The sequence below is a fragment of the Staurois parvus genome, unplaced genomic scaffold (genome assembly GCF_062004578.1).
Source record: "Staurois parvus isolate SC_StPar_1 unplaced genomic scaffold, SC_StPar_1.0 ptg000090l, whole genome shotgun sequence".
Classification (NCBI taxonomy): domain Eukaryota; kingdom Metazoa; phylum Chordata; class Amphibia; order Anura; family Ranidae; genus Staurois; species Staurois parvus.
In genome coordinates this window covers 671,870-697,265 of record NW_028317886.1, presented here as the reverse complement: position 1 = coordinate 697,265, position 25,396 = coordinate 671,870, and the positions used below count along the sequence as shown (strand labels likewise).

Sequence of the window (25,396 nt, the reverse complement as noted above, 5' to 3'; positions counted from 1 at the left end):
AGACCATCACTGGGAGCCACCTCCCATGTGAGTCTTCTTGGTGTAATACCTTCTTTAATATACTTTTCAAGAGTTACTATATCCCACCAAGCTCTCACTTGTTTGTCCAAAGAATTTTTTAACAATCTAAAATCCTTAGACAAATCAGTGTTTTCCAAACTCTGTGAAAAAATATCCTCCACATTCACCCTTCTTTGAGAAACAAAATTGAATACTTCCATGGCTGCAAAATAAAAAAACAGAGGTTAAAAAAACCCCTTTACTCAAATAAAGTGACAACTCTTTCTGCGGCAATCAAAAACTATAAAGCCTAAACTGCCGCTGTGCAATGTGAAAAACACAAATAATATCAGATATATGCCTTCTATTAGTGTCCAGCTGAGCACTAGTTAATCTTGTAGGAGGAGTTTTCATTCTCCTCAGACTGTCCTATGAGGCTGTATGACCCCCTAACCCTCTGTCCAGACAGTGCTGATTGGCCTGTGCCAATCACATGCACCCTACCAAAAAAAAACCCTCTAGCAATACACACCAAACAGAACATCTGCAGTCTGGGCACTTCTGCTTTAACTATGGAAGTTGGATTTGGGACAGTCGAAGGAGTGGATCAGAGAAGACAGGATCAAACAGCCTTTTTACTCAATGCAGAGAATTAACCCCTTAGGTTCCACAGTGAGTATAACAAGCATGCTTTACTGCATATACAGACTGATTTTACTGTTGTGGGTAAAGTAACACTTTAAATAACTAGTACACTCACATGATGAAAGATTCAGAAAGAGTTGGAAAAAGTAAAATTTCCATTGAAACAGAAATAAAAGAAAATTAATAAAATTAATGCTGAAATTGATGAATAAAAAGATAAAGTGCTGGACCTTCCAGATTATGAAGGGTTACCAAAAACAACATATGCTATTTTAAATAGGATTAATCAAGAAATAAAACATGTTAAGAGAGAAGTTTTTAAGAGATTTAGGGGACTATAGGAATAATCAAGTTTTCCAGGCCTAATAAGACTAATAAAGGGAGGTAAAGGATACTGCCCCATTGGGTAAAGGCAAAGGTGGATTAACCAGCCCCTTGTATGATTCTGATCTGATAGAACAGATACAGTGGATTCAATCTAAACAACAGCAGATCAGTTCAGCAGATCAAACATAACGGCTTGCTCAAGGGGGGAAGGGCCAGGAATATTGGCTGCAAAACAATTGCACAGAACAGGTAAGTATGACATATTATTTTTAAAATTAGCCTTTAGAATCGTTTTAATAACACCAGTAACAAGTCCCAGTATTGCCAACCAGGTGAGTAGAATACTTGACAAGTGGCAACCCAAGAAGAAGGCAATTATAAATGCCCTAAAAGCAATTATAAATGAAGTCTGGGAGACAGATAGCTAATAAATAAAAAAAAAAACGTTTTGTCTTTAGGTGCATAAACTAAGCTTGACTGTATTTAACATTTCACAAATGAATATCTAAGTGGTCCAGTTGTCTGTATTTTCATTTTGCAGTATGTATGATGCTGTTATTATAAGCGGTCCTCCTTGTGACTTTCTGAAAAATCCATAGGTTATTTGTACATATGTAAATGACTTCCAAGTATGTATTAAACAAGTCTGGGAAACAATATCATGCCTAACTTATTTTATTCTCATACAATACAACAAAATCAATGAAACATGCAGAGTTGCCCCTCCACGTTTTCCCATCACCTGCTGATAATCTTTATATTCTGAAATGCAACTTTTATTGTAGAAACTTGTACCAGTTATAAAATCAGTCTCATAGAATACATGGGGACTTGCAAAATAAAGAATTATTCAAAAAGGTAAACATAAAATTAAAAATACATTTAACTTTCTTTTAAAAACATGTAAACTTTCCTTCTAAAATGTTGATGATATTCATGTGCAGAGTAATATTTGTACATTTTACACCAACTGTTTTAATATTTTGTTTCATTTAAATATTTAGAACAGTGATAAATTAATTAGAACATTACAAAGTCAAGATCAAAGTGTTACAGGCACATCATACTACAGAATTTAGTATGAGTTTAGTATGAGTTTAAGTTGCAATGAAGACAACAGTGTAGTGTTAGAAAAGGGTTATTAACCAACCTCTTTAAACCTTTTTAATGCTTTAGGAACCCTTGAAATTATTGTCAGGTTTTAGGAAACCCTTTTTAAAATTATTATAGCAGAAAGCTGTTCTAAACAATCAAGTGGTTTGGGGCTGATTTATAAAGCAGTGATTTGCCTAACTCTCCAACTCCTTTAGAACACAAAATCCCAAAGGAGAACTAAGGCATGTGGACTATCAAAGTCAGGTGGCTGGTTCTCCTCCAACCACTGAGCTCTAGCTGTTAGGGCAATGCAGGCTCCAGCTCATGGCCTGCATTTTAGTAATGCACTGTAAGATATGGGGCATGGTGTGCCTACTCCAGTGGGGTAGCAGTTTCTGAACTGTTAAAAGACAGCACTTTTGGGAATCCAAGTTACAAGCCCTTAAAAAGGCATAAAAAGACTTTGTTATTGTTTGACATGCCAGAGAGATTTCAACAGAAGAGGGGAAACAGATAACCTGCATGAAAATGGTGACCAAAACGGACAAGAGCTTTGTATATTTCTTGCTTCCATGTGTATCTGAAGAGTAATTCAAACTGATGTCTCTTGGAAGAGTCAAGAGCCATAGATAACTTCCTAGATTGACCATTATGTTGTAAAACAAATGTAATGTAAAATTTAAAATTGTATCATTTTCTATATAGTCATCTCACAAATCCAATTGCTATACTTTTTTTAGGCTTGGCTTGATTGCTAGTTTCTAATAGTTATGTTAGTTGATACAAATTTTACTTTTTATTTTTCATTGCTTTCTTGCTGGAAATGCTGTTATCTACACACAATTAAATTTCTTATAATACATTTTATTCAGCTGGTCAAATGCCAAGGTAACTGGGTCATTTTCATCTTCACACAATTCTTTCAAGGATACACTGCAGGGAAACAGAAAATAGAAACAGGTTACTAATATCATTCATTATAACTTGTGGACAAAGACATGCCAAACCAGCGAAAATGTTTGGGTTTTTATTTTTTATTTTTTTAGTTTTGATCTTTTTTGAAAGGTGTTTGCCTGGCTCAGGTGTGAATAAAAGCAGGAATGAAGGAAGTTAAGAAGCCACTAATATTAATTTATTTCAAAAGATTTATGTTAACAGGTTAAGTAATGCCTTATTTATAGTAATAGTTTTCTTGTAAACAAAAGCAGAACTCCAAAACTACAAAGAATTGTATCCATTGCTTTGCAATCTGGAGTGAAACTTAATACAATGGTTTTTATGAAGAGTTTGTGTATTTTAAGGTTATGCCATTGTCATGTTTCACATGACTGTCATATGCTTCAAGTGTTCTTTGTATTTTGCCTCTGCTCCTCCCTTTCCTTTGATTTAGTTCATGCTGTATAGATAGCTCCACCCTTTTTCCCAGTAATGCATTTCAGCTTCAAACCTCATGTCATGAAGCAGATCACATTATGATCTTTTAAACTATGTGATGTTCATTGTTGTAAGATTCTCTCAGTTTATGGAATAAACTTCACAAGATCTACAAGGGGTCATCTGATCGAGTCACTGCCTGTGTTATTCAACTAAGATTGGAGTTATTGCTATCTCATCATAACTGTAAGTTACATAGATCACACTTTCAATGCTTAGATTGGAGAGACAGAACAGTCATGATGCCACATTTCACCAGCAACACGGCATGCCATTGTCATGAAATAATGCCTGGAATTCATTAATAACATCACAGACACTCTTTAGAATTGTGTCAAACCTCCGTGTGACAAATGTCAGTGGCTGCAACAGATTCTTGTACCAGTTAGAAACAGGTACATGAAATTATTACATGGAGCCATGGAGGAGGACAGCACTGAGGCAGAAGTGTTCATGCTGCAGACAATGCATCCTTAGTGCATTCTTAGACCACTGAGCCACAGAGCATTACTAATTGCTAGGATGCTGTCAGCTACACAGCATCAATGGTTACTAGAGTGCTGTCAGCTGTGTAGTTGGCAGCATTCTAGCAACTAGTGATGCTGTGCAGCTGGCAGTGTTCTAGCAACCAATGATGATGTGTAGCTAACAGCATCATAACAAGTTACCAGTGGGTGAGGTACGGGATGGTGCATGCAAAGAAGTATAAACACTGTGGCCCCACTCTGAGCACTTTGGCCCATATACCAGGTAGAGTTGATCTCAGTTAACTCCAGTTTTCTTTTTGAATTTGTCACAGCAATAGCGGCCCATTGTGAAAGTAGCACAGATAAAAACAACCCGAATCTGTTGCACATGTCGAAACTCCTAACAAAACTGTCATAAGGCTTTCATGATTTAGGTGCAGGACTTTTTAAAGGGACCATAATGCCAGAAAAGTATCTTACTAATAATTAATTCACAAATGCATTTTACCTGGACATGTTGAAAGATTTGTTAAAGCTGAACTCTGGGCACAGTTATTTTCAGTTTCACACAAATCATAAATCCATTTTATATGCAGCTGATACTTTTGCAAACCCAGAAAATATCATTTAAAAGTAAAAATTGAAAGACCTCACATCCTTGACTAGTGGTGTGTGCTCTGGGAAACTACTTTTTCCATGATCCTCATTTCTGCTTTTTATTACATTACAATATTTCACCAGCGTTTTTTGGACAGGGTTTTTGCAGGACTTGGGCAGGCATAAAAATTCTATGCTTTTACAGTCACTCTTATTCTGAAAAGCATCTGTGAATTGCAAGGTACACTGTGGAAGCACAGCCTGGCACAATTTATTTCAACAATTAAATTGAAAAAGGGTGTTTTCAGCACATAAAGGATTATAATTTATAATTGTAAAGTGGTGCATTCCAAACAGCAAGAGAAAGAAAAAAATAGAATGTTGTAACTATCTTTAGGAACTAAAAGTGTAATAATGCAATATTCAAACGACAATACATTATCATAAGATATCAGTAGCTTAGATTACATTTCCAGCTAATAAGTAAGGTTTGGTTCAACACATGTTCAGTGAACACAGGAATGTGTTCTGAATGCGAACCCCATTACAGTCAACAGAAGCCAAATCTTAGAAATCAGTAATGCCTATTTTCTGGGCTAACAAGCAAGGAATTGTCAAACAAAGGGTAAGGGGAGGTGGGCAGAGCCCTGTGGGATATGTACCAATACTAAAATATATATATATATATATATATATATATATATACACACATACATACATACATACACACAGAGCAGGTAAAATAAGTATTGAACACATCACCATTTTCCTCAATAAATATATTTCTAAAGGTGCTACTGACATAAAATTTTCACTGCATGTTGGCAACAACCCATGCAATTCATACATATGAAGAAACCAAAGCAAATAAGTTCAGAAATTAAGTTATGTGTAATAAAAATGGAATGACACAGGGATAAAGTATTGAACACATGAAGAAAGGGAGGTGCAAAAAGGCATGGAAAGCCAAGACACCAGCTGAAATCTATTAGTAACTAGAAAGCGATCCAGCTCCTTGTCAGTGCACATTAATATCAGCTGGTTCAGTGTCAACTGATGGCCTATAAAAAGGTGTTACACAAGAAATCTCATGATGGGTAAAAGTAAAGATCTCTCTTAAGACCTTCGCAACCAAAGTGCGTACTGTTGGGGCCATAATCCAGAAGTGGAAAGAACATATTTTCATTATAAACCGACCACGACCAGGTGCTCCTCGCAAGATTTCTGACAGAGGAGTGAAAAGAATTATTAGAAGAGTTGTCCAAAAGCCAAGTACCACTTGTGGAGAGCTTCAGAAAGACCTGGAATTAGCAGGTACAATTGTTTCAAAGAAAATAAAAAAATGTAATGCGCTCAACTGCCATGGCCTGTATGTATGTTCACCACACAAGACTCCATTGCTGAAGAAAAATCCAGTTAAAGCTCATTTAAAGTTTGCTGCACAACATTTAGACACGCCTGTGAAATACTGGGAGAATATAGTATGGTCAGATGAGACCAAAATTGAACTCTTTGGATACCAAATGGTACTGCACTTCACCCCAAAAACACCATGCCAACAGTGAAGTTTTTGGAGGTGGGAATATCATGGTGTGGGGCTGTTTTTCAGTACTGGCAAACTTCATATCATTGAAGGAAGGATGAATGTAAAAATGTACCAGGACATTCTTGATAAAAATCTGCTGCCAAAAATTTTAATTATTATTCAACAGGGTGGGGGTCTTTTCAGGTAGCTTAACCACTTGCCCTCCTGAGGATTTATCCCCCTTCCTGGCCAGGCCTTTTTTTGCTATTCAGTGCTGCACTACTTCAACTGGAGCTTACGCGGTCATGCAATACTGTACCCAAACAAAATGTATTTGTTTTTTTTCACACAAATAAGGCTTTCTTTTAGTGATATTTGATCACCTGTGTGCTTTTTATTTTTCATGCTATAAGGAAAAAGACCAAAAAGTTTGAAAAAAACTATATTTTTTACTTTCGGCTATAAAAAATATATAGTAAACTCAAAGTTAGTCATAAATCTAGGCCAAAATGTATTCTGCTCCATGTCTTTGGTAAAAAAAAATACCAATAAGTGTATATTGATTGCTTTGTGTGAAAATTATAGCATCTACAAACTATGGTATAAATACTGCAATTTACGCCATTTTTTTGCTATACAGCGCTGCACAAGTTTAACTGACAATTGCGCGGTCAGGCAAAGCTGTATCCAAACAAAATTTATGTCCTTTCACAAAATAGAGCTTTCTTTTGGTGGTATTTGATCACCTGTGCGCTTTTTATTTTTTGCGTTAACTATTTTCTCATTTCTGTCATAAAAAATATCCAAAAAATTCAAATTGTAGCATAAATGTAGGCCAAAATGTGTTCTGCTACATGATTTTGGTAAAAAAAATCCCAATAAGTGTATATTGATTGTTTCGTGTGAAAGTCAAAGCATCTACAAACTGTATAAACAATATATTGCTCACACAAGCCATGGGTACATATGGAATTACATCCCAAAATACATTCAGCTACTTCTACCGAGTATGGGGATACCACATGTCTGAGAATTTTTGGGAGCCTGAAATCCAATGACCACTTTGAAAGCCTTGAAGGTGCGCAACTTCCTCATTTCACTTTCTCACTACCTATCACAGTTTCGGAGGCCCTGAAATGCCAGGATAGCACCAAACCACCCCAAATGACCCCTTTTTGGAAAGTAGACACCCCAAGGAATTTAAAAAGAGGCATGATGAGCATATTGCAGATCTCATTTTTTTCACAAGGTTTTGAAATATAAAAAAAAAGAAGTTTATACCACACATCACTCACTCTTCTAACCACCTGAAGATCAAGCCTTTTCTGACACTTTGTTCACATGAAAAAACCTGTATTTTTTGCTAGGAAATTACTTTCAGCCCCCAAACATATATTTTTTAAAGCAGATACCCTAGTGAATAAAATGGTGGGTGCTTCAATTCTTTATGCCACATAGTACTCGCGCAGCGATTTTTCAAACGCAAATTTAAAAAAATATATACATAACATGCTTTAAAACTGCGCATGCCCTGTGCAATGGGGACAAACTGCATACATTTTTAATATTCATAGGCAACGCTTTAAAAGCCTTTACAAGTTACCATTGTCGATTTACAGAGGAGGTCTACTACTAGAATTACTGCCCTTGATCTGACGTTTGCGGCAATACCTCACATGCATGCTACAGCAGCTGTTTACATGCTGGCACAGGGTCAACATTCATGTACGCAGGACGACAGAGTGTATTGTCGTTGAAATGCATAAAATGCATTATACTCTCATATCTATGTCTGGCCATGGCAGCAGAGAACACAGGCATATGATGAATCGGGTCTGTGGACCAATATAACCGCAATTAATTTTTTAGTAATGCCCATGTTGAGGGTTAGGCCCAAAAAAACTTTAAATTCAGAAACCGTAATGGGTTTCCATGAGTCTGGCAAGGTTTGAATTTGGGTTGGCGGCGATAAACTGTTGTGAATTTAAATTGCTTTGATCCACAATCAATGCATACAGATCTTCCGTGAAAAACAGGTCCAAAAATCAAGGGGAGTAGTTAAATTTGCTGTTTCCACCTGAATCCCAGATTGGGCAGTGAATGGGGGAAGTAGGGTGCTACAGAATTTGTGGGCTGCCAATTGGGATTCGCTAGCACATCCGGAAGGACACTAGTGGCTCTACGGGTCTGTGCGCAAATTCTTGGTGGGTTTGGGACATTACTTGTGCTCGCCACCGCACCAGCTTGTGCTGTACTTATGGGACTCGCTACCTCACCAAGTGATACTGCAGTGCTGGTATGTGAAAGGCCAGGATGTACTAGGCTGCTGGAGCTCGCCAGTTCACCAAAAGGTAGAGCGGCGCTAGTACTAGCACTTTGCAGCATATGAGAGTCATCATGTGATTGTAACATCTCAGCAACCTGGGAACGGGGTCAGGTATGCCTGATCTTAGCAGGGACCTCTTTTCCATCATCTGAACTATCTGTCAGGGTGCCGCTGCTGTCAGCAGGTTCGTATTCTGAGGCTGATTGTGTCAGTGAGTCTTACCATTTGCTCTCATCTGACATGCTCAGAATCCTGTAAGCCTCTTCACTAGAGTACCTTTCCATTGATATTTTGACCACTAAATTTATAGGTACCTAACGTGACTCACGGAAAAAAGAGCACCTGGCTGTCAGGTACTGCTTGAACCGCTACAAAAAAATTTACTGGCAAGTGCTAACAGAGATCAGGCCTAATTCTGCGAACACTGCGGTTTTGTGTGTAATGCCGGTCCTGCTAACATTGCGTTTTTGGGGACACTATGCTAATGTGAACGCTGGTATAGTGCTGATCTGATCAAAGATATTGATCCGTTCTGACAATACACTAGCAATGGAGGTTTACTGTGTATGTGAGAATGTTCCTGGCAATCAAGGGGTTAAATGTGATTACTGGTGTACTGACCCAATCTGATGCGAACGCTATCTGAAGTCGCCGGCGACACTATTACAGTGATCAGTAAAAAATCTGTACACTATACTAATGACAGGGCAGTGAAGGGGTTAACTGGAGGGCGATCAAGGGTTTAAATGTGTCCTAAAGTGTTCTAACTGAAATTGTGTAGTGCTTTTACTCACATGGGTCTTCTTTCTTCTCTCTCTGGGACAGAATGTGCCAAGAGAGAGAAGATTTCATCACTTCCTGTACCTGTGTAAGTGTAAACACAGGTACAGGAAGATCCCTGATAGGACAGTGATCGATAATCTGACTTAGGCCTACCATCACTGGCCTAAATCGGATTACTGATCCCTTGGGGATCAAATCACGGCACCTGCGGGTCGGCGGAGGCACGTGTGCCCCCCCCCCCCCCGCCCACGAAAACTCATGCGACAGTATTTCTGCTATAGGGCGGTCGGGAAGCAGTTAAAAGGTCATTATTTGAAATGCACAATTCATTTAAATGACATTGTGGGAAGCCTCAAACATGTACATGGTTTTACAATTCTTAGGGTCAGCATCAGAGACATCGTTTTGCGGCATCACACACATTTCATGTGGAATAATTTAGTTTACTTTTACATTATTCAATGGTTTACATATAGCAGCAGCAACCCAAGGGGCATTGTGATGTGAAGGGAAACTGAGGATACTGTTGGACTGCTTTAAAGGGAGGACTGTGATGTAAAGAGGAGTGGGACTGTGATGTGAAGGGGGTCTGGGATTTAAAGGGGGACTGTGGACACTGATGTAAAGGGGGGGCTGTGATGTTCAGAGGGGTTATGATGTAAAGAGAGGGCTGAGGACAGTGATATAAAGAGGGGGCTAAGATGTGAAGGGTAGGCTGAAGACGATGAAGACGATGATGTACAGGGGGGACTGTGATGTAAAAGGGGGCTGTGTTGTATTATAGTGCAAACATGAGATTTGGACCTACGTTGGAAGAAAATGTTACCAACTGGACCTCCGTAAATTTTAATTCAAGACTATAGAGTGGGGTTTTCTCAAATTTGACTGCAAAAGTGGAAATACACTTAAAGGAAATACACTTAAATATGAAAAAAACAGAAGTAATTTGAATCACACCTTTGAAGCCTTTTTGGTTAAGTCACTATTTCTGAGGGAGAGATTTGCCCCACAGGCTGTGCAGGCTGTAATTTGTGAGCTATTGGCAATGAATTTTTGTGTACAATTGAAAATATAAATATGGAACAGAACTGCACCACAGTTTTTAAGTCTTCATTGGAACAGGGCAGAATTTCTGAAGCATTAAACAGATTGCAACCACAAGCAAAAATTGTCTTTTTCACAGACTGAATTAAGAAAAATACAGATTTGCTGCAAGGCTTAGTGCTGTCTATAGTACATGTGCTGAATAGAATGCCCGTTCCCTCCACTCATCTGCGACCGGTCCCTAAATGACATCCTCTCACTGACTTTCTTCTGCCTCTCCCTCACTTTCTTCCTCTGTTACATCTGCCACCCAAGTGTACAGTCAGAACCCCCCCCCCGTAACCCACCATCAATGGAGCCAACTTGGTTTTAGGACGCAGTCCCAGATACATCTGTGCCTGGCTTCACCTCCCTCTATAATTCACTTCTCTCTTTCTTAACCTCAGATGCAGTTATTTGCTTGTATCAAGTGGCTGATACTGTGTTAAAAAAAACTTAGTCAACTGCTACATGCTAGATGGAGGGGCAACTGCAGAAGTAGCTATAAATGAGGAGGCAGAACAGGGCACTTTACTAGCTTCCAATTACTTTAACCGCTTGAAGACCACAATGTACTGTGGACAGGCATGCCTGCTTCTAGGTATAGGGCCTGAGCATGTGTGTCCCCCAATGACACCCGCTGTGATTGTACACAGTGGGAGTTTGTCAGCAAGTCCCAGCAAATTATTCATGGCCGGGACCTCATGATCGGCTGTGTCCAATCACAGCCCAGAGCCCTGTGTTAACAATCAACACAGGGCTCTGTAAAAAGGGAACAATCTCTGTTTCCTATTCCTGCAAAGCACGAATAGGAAACAAAGAGATGTTAGTAAAAGCATGTTGTATATTGTAAAGTGCTGAGCAAACTGTTGGCACTATGTAAATCCTGTATAATAATAATAATAATAATAATAATAATAAAAGCAGTACACATTACATATTGTTAGGCACACATTTAACCCTTTGATTGCCCTAGATGTTAACTCCTTCCCAACCAGTGTCGTTCTTACAGCGACAATGTATAATATTATCACTGATCATTGTATTAGCATCACTTGTGATGTCAGTTGCAGTTAGTCAGTTCTCCCCCAGCGTCAGTTTGGGTAAGATTGCCTGCCACACTATCACAGTCTCATTATAAGCCGCTGATCACTGCCATTAGTAGTATAAAATATATATATATATATATACAAACATTTATTGGGATATTTTACAAAAGACATAACAGCATACATTTTTATCAATATTTATGAAGAAATTTGATTTTTTAAAACATTTATTACTGGATATATTTTTTAACAGAAAGTAAAATATATATTTTTTTTAAATATCGCAAAAAATAAAAAACCCAGTGGTGATGAAAACCAAAGGAAAGCTCTATTTGTGTAAAATAAATAATATAAATTTAATTTGGCTATAACATTGCATGACCACGCAATAACCGGCTAAAGTAGCACAGTGCCAAATAGCAAAAAATGGCCTGATGATAAAGGGGGTAAAACTTTCCGTAGCTGAAGTGGTTAAAGCGCAGCTCCAGTCAAAATTAAAAAAAAATTATAGTCAGCAGCTCTCACGATCCAGTGTTGTCCTCACTGCAGCTGGTTTCACCGGCCATCCTCTCTCCCTGGCATCTTAAATGTGGGCACTCGGCTGTGACAGTTTGCAGCTTCACAGCCAGGTGCCCACTACACATGCACGAGTTGTGCTGCACCTTGTGAATGGTCCCGTAGTCTTCTGGGACCTTTCACGTGTCCCAGAAAACTATGGGGAGGGAAGAAAACTTCTGGTTCCCCCCCCTCTCCCCAAAGGTGCCAATCCTTAATGGGAAGCCAGGGATGAGACCTTAAAGCAGAGCTTACCCTTCTGGGTGGAACTCTGCTTTAAGCTACTTTGTGCCCAGGAAAAAGAGGAGGAGGATGGTGAAGGCTTTGTTAGCCACACCATCACCACCTCTGTATTCTCTTGGGGTAAAGCACGCCCACTGCCAAAAATCCCTACTAATAAAATCCACATTTTTTCCTCACTATTTCAACACATAGACCTGTACATTAATTATTCTACCCTGAAAACCCCAGACCCAAAGGGCTATCAGTGCCTGATATACTTCTCTCCCTTAAATTTATTTGAATAACACATCTACGCTAAGTACAAGACTATGAAACAGAACACTGCACAAAACATGGAGTTAAAATTCAAAATATATCTTTACTAAAAATATTTACTGTTTTAAATTGCAAGCTCATTTCATTACTTAGTTGGTTTAAAAAAATATTACCTTTTACTTTGCAGTGGCAGAGTCTCCTAAACTGCTACCCGTGTGGAATAGCTAGGCAAGCTGGCTCTGCTTATTCTATAGCATTCTTATCAAAGAGGGCGACTACCTTAGAAAGTCAGCCTGAACATGGGGAGAAAGCAGAGGTGACCGGGTCTTTTTTACAGGGAACTGCTGCAGGGAAGGTTCATGAGTTTGAGATTGCATTCAAAGACATTGCTGCAGTTAAAGTGGAAAAACATCAAATTCATGCAGTACAACACCTGCTGTATGTAAGGAAATTTAGATTGGAGTTTATTATTAAATACTGCTCTAGAAGCATCCCAGTCTGTTAGGATACTGATCTGACTTTACTAAAATCAGGGGAATCCAAAGTGGCCCTAACAACAGTTTTGTAGAGGTAGTTTTCTTGACCTCTGTCACTGTGTGAGTGGAGCCTGATGGGAAACTGAGATTAATTATAGGAATTCAATTCTACGGGAGTCTATTCCCACCCCTTTCTCAACTGTGACAGTTCTTGCATTCATCTTCTTTGGTAAATGAACCTTTCCCCAGTTTTTCTTACCATCAGTCTAGGGGAAGCTTCTCTTACTACTGGACCCTTTTAAGGGGATCTTGTTTCCACCCAAGAGGACTTCAACTCTAATGTGCACCAACTAGGGTCCCATCAAGCGTGCAGAAGAATCTATTTCTATAGCTGGGAGTAATGCTAGAGGGGATGTTATTACATGCAAATTCATCTTGAGAGTTAAACCCTGTTTCTAGTCATTGATAACTCACAATTGAGTTTGCTCGAGTTTTCTTTATATTCTATTTCAGCTGACTTTGGGAAATAAAACTTCTCAGTGCTGGAATTAATGTTTAAACTCTGGTCCTGCAGGACAATTTGGTCTATTTAAAGGATAAGTTCACCTTTTGGAACATGTTAAATGATCCACCTGTTTTTAAGGTGGAACATGTAACATGTTCCTAATGCTACAGCCGCTGCATGCTGCCCCCCCTCCTCCCAGTCACAGAAGTACGGGGAGAAGCTCCGCCCACACTGTCACGTCATTCATTCAGAGTGTTCTGTGAATGAATGAACTACAAGACCTGACAGCCTTAGCCACTGTCTGCTTGTAGTTCTCAATGAACTACCATGGCACTGTGGAGCGCTGTGATAGTTCATTGAATCTTCCTGTCAGTATATCTGCTTGCCCGTACATCCCGGGCAAGCAGATATACTGACAGGTCTGCAGGAGATTTAAAGGCTCCTGCAACCAAAAATAATAAATGCACACTTTTTACCTGCAAAAAAATGTACATTTATTAGTTTTGATCAAACGGTGAATGTATCCTTTAAAGTGGTACTGTGTATGTTCCCTTTGACTACGTTTTCGAGAGTGGTTATCTTTTGTGCACACCTACTATTGGTTTTTTTTGTGCTTGTATTTCTTTTTTCTCGAACTTCAACGCAATCAGAGCATTGGTTCACCTTAAATTCTGAAATTGTTTTGTGTTTCACAGCCAGCGGGTTCTCCTGTCAAGGGTATACGGTGGTGTCACCGGGGGTTGTGCTCCAAATCAGGCTCAGAGCAACCAGGGGACCCAAAATACTCAGTGGCTTTTAAGGGGTAGCGCTACACTACATTTTAAAGGGAAAAAGAGGGGAAATATTCCAACGGGGACACTAGTTCTGGTGACCTGGGGGACCCAACAAATTCCATTAAATTGCAGGGATTTCCTCTAACTTTCTGTTTTGGCTATGGGACAGGAAGTAAATGGAAATCTCTTCAACGGGACACAGCTGGCGAAAAAAAAACCTGACAGAGGTTGTAACCCTATCCAAAATGGAAAAAAAAAAGTTTTTCCTATTGTTCTTCTTTAATGTTAGTAAAAACAAAGGTTACATCAATATCACAAGTATGATAAATAATAAATACTGCAAATAAGTATAACAGTACAAAAAAAAATATATATATACCCAATGAATTATAGTTCAATAGTGTAGAATTGATACCTCACCTTATGGATGCTATGGTTAGGGTGAAGTCTTTCAGTTTGGAATATGCATCACCTGAGTTAAGCCTAGAAAATAAAAAACAAGCTTTAAATTTTGTCTTGGCTGATGTCAGGAAAGAAGAAGGTGTAGAGGCTAATATTTTGACAAACTTAGGAGAGAGCAGGATTTGATAAGCATGCATAGAATGGAAACTCAAACTGGACAGTGCAAAACCTGGTTCCAGTGCGGTTCCACAATTGTTGCATGCACGACTTTGGTTTGATGCAGTGCGATTCGAGCCCATTCAAAATGAATGGGCTTGAATCGCACCGCACTGAATTGCATGTAAATTGAACAGGAATGTGGTGCAGTTGTGGTGTGATTCACATGCAGTTCATAGTGTGAACTGAGGTTTAAAGAGTTCCAGTTTGGGATTGTGAAACACAGATCTTGTTGGGAGTGCTGTCACTTTCAAACAAATTACCAGTTGGCTTCAACGAGTTTGTTAACAAGCTTTAAATAGGACTGAAAATTACTGAAACCTACTAGCAGCTTGTTTAAGTGACAATCAACACTTCCTTTAGGATATGTGTTTAAAAAGCAGAACTCCGTGAGGAAAAAAAAATGTACTCCCATGCAATGGGGCTGTGCCCGCACTACATGGGTTAACTGCCCGTTTTGTCTAGAGGCGCGCCGAAAGGCTATACTCTCCTGCGCCTCCCCACATACAACGGTGGACTGTTCCTGCTATCCTCACATCCAGAGTATAATGACATCAGGAACGTCCATTCACAAGACCGCTAGCATGCGGGGAGGGGGGGGGGGAGTAACAGGAACAACAGGGATCGGTCTTGTGCTCGGAGGATAAGCAGATTAGATAAGTATATCACTGTTCTGAAATCCCCAAGACAAAATTGAGCAGTTAACCCATGCAATGCAGGCATAGCCCCATTGCATGGGAGAAATTTTTTTTTTGCCTGGAATTCTTCTTTAACATTCTCAAACTGGAAGTGAATGAAACTTTAAAGGCTGCAAAGAACCTTGGTAAAAGTGTGCTGTACACACTGCTTGTGTGAACTATGCATTAGGGCTGTGATTAACATGACCTGCAAAACCTCTAAACCCCAGAAGACATTCAATGCCTTTTTTCACTTATGTAATATATATATATATATATATATATATATATATACACACACACATATATATATATATATATATACACACACACTATATTAGTATTGGGACACCCCTCCAAATCATTGACTGGATTCAGGTGTTCCAATCACCTCTATGGCCACAGGTGTATAATATCAAGCACCTAGGCATGCAGACTGCTTCTACAAACATTTGTGAAAGAATGGGTTGCTCTCAGGAGCTCAGTGAATGGTACCGTGATAGGTTGCCACCTGTGTAATAAGTCCATCTGTGAAATTTTCTTGCTACTAAATATTCCACGGTCAACTGTGGTATTTTAACAAAGAGGAAGCAACCGGAAACAACAGCAACTCAGCCACGAAGTGGTAGGCCATGTAAAATGACAGAGCAGGGTCAGCCGATGCTGAAGCGCACAGTGCGCAGAAGTCGCCAACTGTATGCAGAGTCAATAGCTAAAGACCTCCAAACTCCATGTGGCCTTCAGATTAACACAACAGTGCATAGAGAGCTTCATGGAATGGGTTTCCATGGCAGAGCGACTGGATCCAAGCACACATCACCAAGTGCAATGCAAAGCGTCGGATGCAGTGGTGTAAAGAATGCTACCACTGGACACTAGAGAAGTGAAGACATGTTCCCTGGAGTGACAAATCACACTTCACTGTCTGGCAATCCGATATGCATGTCTGGGTTTGGCAGGTTCCAGGAGAACAGTACTTGCCTGACTGCATTGTGCCAAGTGTAAAGTTTGGTGGGGTTATGGTTTGGAGTGGTGATGATTATGGTGTGGATTTGTTCTTCAGGGGTTGAGCTTGGCCCCTTAGTTCCAGTGAAGGAAACTCTTACGGTGTCAGCACACAAAGACATTTTGAACAATTTCATGCTTTAAACTTTATGGTAACAGTTTGGGGATGGCCCTTTCCTGTTCCAACATGACTACGCACCAGTGCACAAAGCAAGGTCCATAAAGACATGGAGGAGTGAGTTTGGGGTGGAGCAACTTGAATGGCCTGCACAGAGTCTTTGACCTCAACCCGATAGAATACCTTTGGGATGAATTAGAGCAGAGACTGCAAGCCAAGCCTTCTCTTCATCACCACAGGGGCCGGACTGGCCATAGGGCACACCGGCCTGGATAGGAGGGGCGGCACATAAAGGAACAGATCCATGCATTTCTCAGTTCCTCTATGTGCCACGTGGCCGGCCTGCCTATCTGTCTCCTGCATGCCCTGGGCTCCTGTATGCTCCCCCCGCAGCCTCTCCCCTCATCTCCTGCAGCGCTGCGCTGGGTTCAACCCTCCCTGCAACTGCTGCTGCGGATCTGGCAGGATAGACTGTGCCCAGTGCCGACAGCCCCCCCGTCCCCACCACAGATGGGATTGAGAGAGAAAGCTGGTTCTGCCTCTCCTCCTCCAGCCCTCTCCTCCTGTATCTGCCCCGCCCACACTCTCTCTCTCTTCTCATTTCTTTCTCTCTTTTTTTCTCCTTCGTTCCCTCCTTCCTTCCTTCGTTCCCTCCTTCCTTCTTTCCCTGCTTCCTTCTTTCCCTGCTTCCTTCTTTCCTTTCCTTCTCTCTTTTTGCTTCATACTTTCTTTCTTCTTTCTCTCCTACAAAAAATAATGTAAAAAAATAATGAAATATAAAATTGTAAAAAATTAAAAAATAAAAACCTACTGACACTACCATGGTCGCAAAGGTCACTCCTATGACTGGGCCTGGTGTTCTGCCATCGGGCTCCAAGGAAAGGGTTCCCAGGCTTGGGGCTGCTCAGTCCAAAATGCTCGGGCCTATTTTTTGTCCTACTCTGGGCCTGGACATCACTGCTTGACCTCACAAATGCACTTCTGGAAGAATGGTCTTGCAATAATACATTCTAAAAGATGTTGTAAGCCTTTACCTAAACTAATGCTGGCCATACATTATACAATTTTCTGGTACAAATTTCCTTTGCATTTACCAAAACCATATAACATGAGGTCAAGCCTAAAAACTTCATTATGTATAAAATCAGACAGGGTCTTGCACTTGAATGGAAATTGAATAAGAAAATTGTATAATGTATGCCCTGCTTTAGGGAACCAAAGTAGTTGGAACTGCTCTAATAGATGCTTTAAAAATCAAATGGCTTGCAGAATCAGACAAGAGAACATGTCCATTTACCAAATACCTCAGGAGACACCTCTGAAAAATAAATAAAAAGCAACCAGTCCTCCCAATTTTTTTTAGATAAAGCAGATAGGAATAGTAGAGAAAAGGAACTTTTATTGCTGTCTATAGATGGAAAAATGGCCGATCAATTAATCTACATATATGATGTCTGTTGACCAATTATTGTTTCTGGTCAACATTAGTGGAGTTTTTCAATGACAATGGCTGCACCTTTGAAGGAAGGCTGGGAAAAATAACATGCTGAAGCACTGGTAACCACCAGGTCAAATATTATTAGGCCATTTATTCCAAACTGCATACATGGATGCATGGCTTTTGACCATCATCAGTGCACGGTTCTAATGAATAGAGCTTGGTTCCTAGTCAACAAAACCCGCATGCATATTAATACATTCAAAATTTTACTACTGAGCTTGTTTAACAATGCATTTCTTAGCAAGCAAACATCACAAATTCCACCTAACAGTTTCTATGTTTGTCTATACCTATGTTTTTTTTACTTAAGGCAATGGTAAGGCCTCATGCACACAGGGCGTTTTTTCAGCCACTTTTAGGTGTTTTTTTTTTCTACAGGTTCCAAACAGCCCTCCATGTTATCCTATGTGCCTATGCACACATAGACTTTTAGAAGCTTTTAGTAGCAGTTGCGTTTATCAGCAGTAAAACAAATCCCCAGGGCCAGTGTGTCCAGGAGCAGAAGTGTTTTGGCAGAAAAAACAACTGATGCATCTAAACGTGCTGAAATGTGTGTCAATGTGAGTGTTAAGTCATTTCAATGAAATAAATGAACACCCAAGTGCTTGACACCTGCACAAGCACCTAAACGTTTATAAAAGTGTTAGAAACTATGACAAGCGTCAGTCACTTTTCTGCCAAAACACTGCTGCCAAGAGGAGGAACATTTTTAAAATGTCCTGTGTGCATGGGGCCTAAAAAACAAAAATAAAAATGTATTCAATTTCAGCTTACCCATTCTTAGATGTGGTTGTTGCATTAGCTTTATTTTTTTAGGCTTTGTTTCCTTTATTTTTATATGGTGATCCAGCTAGTAAGTCAGCTATTTCTCTTACTTTAACAGACCAAAACTATCCAAAGTATCAGTTTGAGGGTTAAGACAAACCATTTACCACTGACAGGGAAGCTTATAATAGTCGGCTTTTATTCATTTATGTAAGGCCTTTACGGCAAAAGGAAAAACACTGTTTGCTGTAAATGCTTAAGCTGGTGTTCAGCAGTAATTTGTTAGTCAAGTCCATCTAGATCTGCTAGTCTACTGTCCTCCCTCTAGACGGACAATGCTGCCATCCAAAGGTGTCTGCATTACTACTTCATCTAGAACACAGACACTGCCCCAAGCCTTACCAACCATCAGTAAATTCATGGACAGTTTGTAAAAATCTGTGATTTTTACAGCTTGCATGAATGTCTGTTACAGACATAAAGGGGTTTATTTACTAAAGCTGGAGAGTCCAAAATCAGACTCCCTTCTGCATAGAAACCAATCAGCTTCTAACCTCAGCTTGTTCAATGAAGCTTTGGCAATGAAACCTGGAAGCTGATTGGTTTCTATGCAGAAGGGAGTCTGATTTTGGACTCTCCAGCTTTAGTAAATAAACCCCCAAAATGTCTGTAAAAACATTGCACCATAACCAGAGGCAGCGCCAGGAGAGGCATAGATCCACTCTATACATCTACAACTCTTGGTTATTTCTTTTTTTCCTGACGCTGCTGCAGTGCCACCTCCCACCTGCCACTGACTGCCAGCTCTAGTGGTTGGTTGCTAGGACAGCCCAGCATCAAACGCCAGCTTGCCATGCCCCCAACATTTAGATGAGGAGACTGGAACTTCCTCCTCCAGAGTCTAGACATGCTGCCAGGCAGTGCCAGATACTCTGTGGACTCTGATGTAATGAAAAATCTGCCGCCCCTGATGTAAGGGGGAACGCTGCAGACCGCAATGTAAGGGGGAACTCTGATGTAAGGGGGGGAGGGGCTCTGATGACCAGAGACCCCCATACATCAGAGTTTCCATTTGTCCACAGTGTTCTCCCTTACATCACTGTTGCACTGTAAGAGGTAACCCTGCAGACAGAGATGTAAAGGGGAACTTTAGGGACTCTGATGTAAGGGGACTCTGGGAGCTCTGATATAGGGGGGGGGACTCTAATGTATAGGGGGACGCTGTGGACCCTGATGTAAGAGGGAACTCTGTGGGCTCTGCTGTAAGGAGGAAGTCTGCAGAAACTGTGTGGACTTGGGTATAAGGAGAACTCTGATGTAAGGAGGAACTCTGTGGACTTTGATTAAAGGGGAAACTCTGTGGGCACTGATCTAAGGGGGAGTTCTTTATACTGTGATATAAGGAGGGAATGCTGGAGAGACTCTGATTTAAGGGGAAACTCCGATGTAAGGGGCACTATGGTATAAGGGGGAACACTGGGGACTCTGATGTAAGGATGGACTCTTGGAACCCTGATGTAAGGGGGGACTTTGGTGTGAACAGAGGTTCATTCTGACTGCTGCACTCTACATGATGTTTTGTATGGTACTTATCCTGCCCCCCTGCACTCTATACATTATATTGTACAATACAGTCCTGACCAGGGTGTTTATGGTCTCAGCAGTTGCTGGTTTTAATTAAGCTCTTCTTTAAGACAGACTCAATGATCGTTGTCCTGAGGTTATATTTGTGTCTCTGATGCTGTCAGTTGTGGTACAATAATTAGGTATATTTTATTTTTCTTGACCTGCCCTATGACCTGCCTCTGCAGACTTCTGAGGATCCTGGGAAACCCTGGCACAAGATCGATCAACATGGCGCACGTTGATCAACCAAGGCTGCCAGACATTTGAGGAGAGAAGAATAACCACAGCACAAGAGAAGTGAGCACTCTGCAAAGCCAGAGCTGCAAATGCTGCAAAAGTGGTGCCCACATATGTCTGCCCGACATTTGGCAGAACATTTTGTGCCCATATAGGCCTTACCAGACACCTATGGACACACCATGGACTACCTGTTAGATGTCAAGGTCTTCTTCGAATACAATGGACGAGCATCATATTTTGTGGGTACAAGGACCGTTATATGTATGCAATGTATATAGAGACTAGGTACAGATTCTCTTTAATGAACCCCTTTAAGCCCTTGCTACTGAAAATCTGACCATGTATACTGTTCGCAATGGCATGCTAACTTATTTTTCTATTCTATCCCAGGGTTCCTCAGGTCTTTCATAATCCTAGTATTGCTCACATTTTGTAACTCTGTTTTGCGTTTTTATTTATAAAGTCAGACAGATTACTGGTTATGAGTATTGTTAATGTTTACATATTGTTTATACTGTTTAAATATCGATTGTCTTAGTTTATAATAGAAGTTTCTGTCGTATTTCAGGATGTCAGTAAAAACAAATATGCTCTGTTCCATGTATTTTCAATAAAAAAAATAATGGGGAGTGGCAAACCTGACAGACACTCTAAAACAGGAAGTATGTTGCTGGTTGGATCACCAGGTGAAGGTAAAAAAGCATAGAAAAAGAAAAATAATGCAACCACAACATATAAGGATTGGTAAGCTGCAATATATTACATTTATTTTTTTTTGGCATAATATTGCTTTAATATATAATACAAGTTTAGGCTATGCACATATTTTATGTACAGTTCATTTACAACATTTTTTTGGAGAAGTACATACCCATTTTCAATTTCAATTGCCCTTAGGGAGCCATGTTTGAAAAAATCAAGAGCATAGGAATTAAGAAAGATTTTTCTTCCACAAATGTCTGTTCTTGTCAGATGTAATAAAGGAATGTACTTTTCAGGTATTTGAGCTGTTTGCAACATGAGCTGTGGAAGTAAAGTAAAGTGTTAAATTTAGCTTTTTGGGAGCATATGTTGGTCATTGGTAGAGAATAAAATATTATATACTGATGACTTTCTGATTTTCCTGAGTAATTGTGAAAAGTCATTTTCTTCTTTGTTAGCAATAGTGGAGGAATTTGGCAAAGTGTAAGGTCTGGAGGTCAGCTGAAAACAATCGTTGACTTGCCCTATAGATGCACCCTGATCAATGCATTTTATAGCTAATTCACTGGCTCAGCCTCTCAGCATACCACTGAAAACCTGAGGCAGCCGCTCATGGCCCTTCCACAGTCTAGCATTCCAGTGAGTGCTGGAGGGGCAGAGCAGAGAGCGGTGACTGACACGCTCCCCCCTTACTCTGGGACCTGCTATACAGAATGATCTCAGTCTCATTACTAATATAAAAAAACACATAAACAAGCGCCTTTTAAGAAAAATAAAAAATTGCCTTTTCATATGCAGTTATGCCATCTAAATAGAAAAAGCATAATAGTTAAAAGGACATATTTCTTTGTGGCAATTCCAATTTAGAACCTTCCTCAGAAATTCTCCTTTTACTGACTGTTTTAGCAATATTATACAAAAAGGTAAATAGGGAAGACTGCATAGGAATATTTCATATTTTTCATAGGTAGCCAGCAGGGGCATCCCTTGGCTCCTTTTTAGATGTTTTTCTGTTTTTCCTTATCTCTAGTAAAATGACTGTTTGCAGTTCTCAGAAGCTCTAGATAAATGAACAAATGTAAGAATAAGCAGTGATTCATGCTTCATGGATATTTCACTTATAGATAAGGAGGGGAATTTATCAAAAGTGGAGCTGTCAGAATCTGAAGCAGTTGTGCATGGTAACCATGCAGCTTCTATCCTTCATTTTTGGCTGCTCCTGATTCTAACTGCTACAGTTTTTTCTCTTTAACTATGTTATAGCTTCAAAAACAAAGATTACATATACAAAAAAATAATTCTCTGTATTAATTGGAGGACGCATCCTCTGATTAGATGTGTTTAGAAGCTGTGTCCTTCAACAAACAGGAGATAAATTCAAATTTTTAGTGATTGTGACCATTTAGAACATTTCTTTTGGCACTTACACTGCTTATGTTTGTCATTTTCATCAAGTCATGATCTGTATTTCCAGAAAGACATGCAAATGGGGATATGCCACTTCTTCCTTTGGAGTGTGACATGAGATGATCCACCAGGCTTGAGTCCGTGCATTCTTTACCTGAAAAACCTGATAGGATGCACTGGATGAGTGATTCGCCATTTAAATGTTAAAGATGTTAAAGGTTCTCTTTAAATATACTTAGCATACAGTTGCAAGAAAAAGTATGTGAACCCCTTGGGATTACGTGCCGTTTTGCATGAATTGGGCAAAAAATGTGCTCTGAACGTCATCTAAGTCACAACAATAGAAGAACACAGTCTGCTGAACATAATACTAGACAAACATTAGATGTTGTCATGGTTTAATTGTACATAACATGTAAACATTCACAGTGCAGGGAGGAAAAAGTATGTGAGGCCCTAGCTTAATGACTTCTCCCAGAGCTAATTGGAGCCAGGAGTGAGCCAACCTTGACTCCAATCAGTGTGATAATATTGGATGTACTGCTGACAGGTGTCCTGCCCTTAAAAAACACACACCTGTTTTGGGTTTACTGGTTTCAAGAAGCACTGTCTGATGTGAACCATGCCTCGCAGAAAAGAGCTCTCAGAAGACCTACGATCAAGAATTGTTGACTTGCATGAAGCTGGAAAGGGTTACAAAAGTATCTCCAAAAGCCTTGATGTTCATGTGTCCACAGTAAGACAGACTGTCTACAAATGGAGAAAGTTTAGCACTGTACTCTCCCTAGGCATGGTCGTCCTGTAAAAATGACTGCAAGAGCACAGCGCAGAATGCTGCATGAGGTAAAGAAGAATCCCAGAGTGTCAGCTAAAGACCTACAGAAATCTCTGGCACATGCTAACATTTTTGTTGACACATCTACAATAAGGAAAACATTAAACAAGAATGGAGTACATGGGAGGACACCACGGAGGAAGCCATTGCTGTCCAAAAAGAATTTTGCAGCACGTTTGAACTTTGCAAAAGAGCACCTGGATGTTCCACAGCACTACTGGCAAAATATACTGTGGACAGATGAAGCCAAGATTGAGTTGTTTGGGAAGAACACACAACACTATGTGTGGAGAAAAAAAGGCACAGCACACCAACATCAAAACCTCATCCCCACTGTAACACATGGCGGAGGGAGCATCATGGTTTGGGGCTGCTTTGCTGCCTCAGGGCCTGGACGGATTGTTGTCATTGATGGGAAAATGAATTCCAGAGTTTATCAAGACATTTTGCAGGAAAACGTACGACCATCTGTCCGCCAACTGAAGCTCCGCAGAGGATGGGTGATGCAACAGGACAATGACCCAAAGCATACAAGTAATTCAACAAACAATGGCTGCAACCACACAGAATACGCCTTCTGGAGTGGCCCAGTCAGAGTCCTGACCTCAACCCGATTGAAATGCTGTGACATGACCTTAAGAGAGCGATTCACACCAGACATCCCAAGAATATTGCTACACTGAAACAGTTTTGTGAAGAGGAGTGGTCCAAAATTACTCCAGATCCTTGTGCAGGTCTGATCTGCAACTACAGGAAACGTTTGGTTGAGGTTATTGCTGCCAAAGGAGGGTCAACCAGTTATTAAGTCCAAAGGTTCACATACTTTTTCCTCCCTGCACTGTGAATGTTTACATGTTATGTGCAATTAAACCATGGCAACATCTAATGTTTGTGTAGTATTATGTTCAGCAGACTGTGTCCTTCTGTTGTTGTGACTTGATGATGTTCAGAGCACATTTTATGCCCAATTCATGCAAAACTCCACGTAATCCCAAGGGGTTCACATACTTTTTCTTGCAACTGTATATAAATATATGTAATCAATGATACATAAAACAACTGCTACACAGAGGTTTCTCTTAACTACCTATGCATTAATATGTCCCCTTTTACCACCCAAGTACAACCAGTGCCAGCTTAATCCATGAGATAAAATATCTAAATTGGCAAAATGTAACCAAACTTTTTATCCCAGGTCTTTTCCGCCAATGGTGTCTCTCCAGAAAATACATTTGCTATACATTTGGCAACATTTTTCAGCATAGTCCCCAATATGTTATCTCTTCTTCAATGGAAACAGGTTCTTTGGTAAAATTTTGTCTTACGTGTAAAAATATTACACTCCTTGCACTTGTTTTTAACATTCACCAGTTTGAGTATAAAAAAATGCAATGACTATTGTACACCCTTCTTTATGTACAGTTGCACTGCCCTTCCCCCCCGTGCCCATCCTCAATGCTACTATGGGCAGCACAGTGGCTAAGTGGTTAGCACTTCCGCCTGACAACACGGGAGTTGTTGGTTTGAATCCCGACTACGGCACTACCTGCACGGAGTTTGCATGTTCTCCCTGTACTTGCGTGGGTTTCAGAGGAAACTCTGGTTTCCTTCCACACTCCAAAGACATGCTGGTAGGTTAATTGGCTCCTGTCTGAATTGGCCCTAATATGTGTATGTATGAATTTGAGTTAGGGACCTTAGATTGTATGCTCCGTGAGGGTTAGGGACTGATGTCAATGTGCTATATATATATATATATATATA

At 40.1% G+C, this 25,396-nt stretch overlaps 1 protein-coding gene across 1 annotated transcript in view; it reads right to left on the bottom strand.

Moving 5' to 3' along the window:
* Positions 1-1,631: 1,631 nt before the first annotated feature.
* LOC149468210 (putative ATP-dependent RNA helicase DDX60) overlaps positions 1,632-25,396 on the bottom strand; it is a 258,721-nt gene continuing 234,956 nt past the window's right edge. The window contains exons 35-38 of the mRNA XM_089670346.1: positions 22,818-22,960; positions 21,560-21,711; positions 14,559-14,621; positions 1,632-3,000 (exon numbers count right to left, since the gene is read on the bottom strand). Of these exons, the coding sequence (XP_089526472.1) occupies positions 2,901-3,000; positions 14,559-14,621; positions 21,560-21,711; positions 22,818-22,960 (458 nt within the window). The 3' untranslated portion in view covers positions 1,632-2,900. The remainder of the gene's footprint in view (positions 3,001-14,558; positions 14,622-21,559; positions 21,712-22,817; positions 22,961-25,396) is intronic.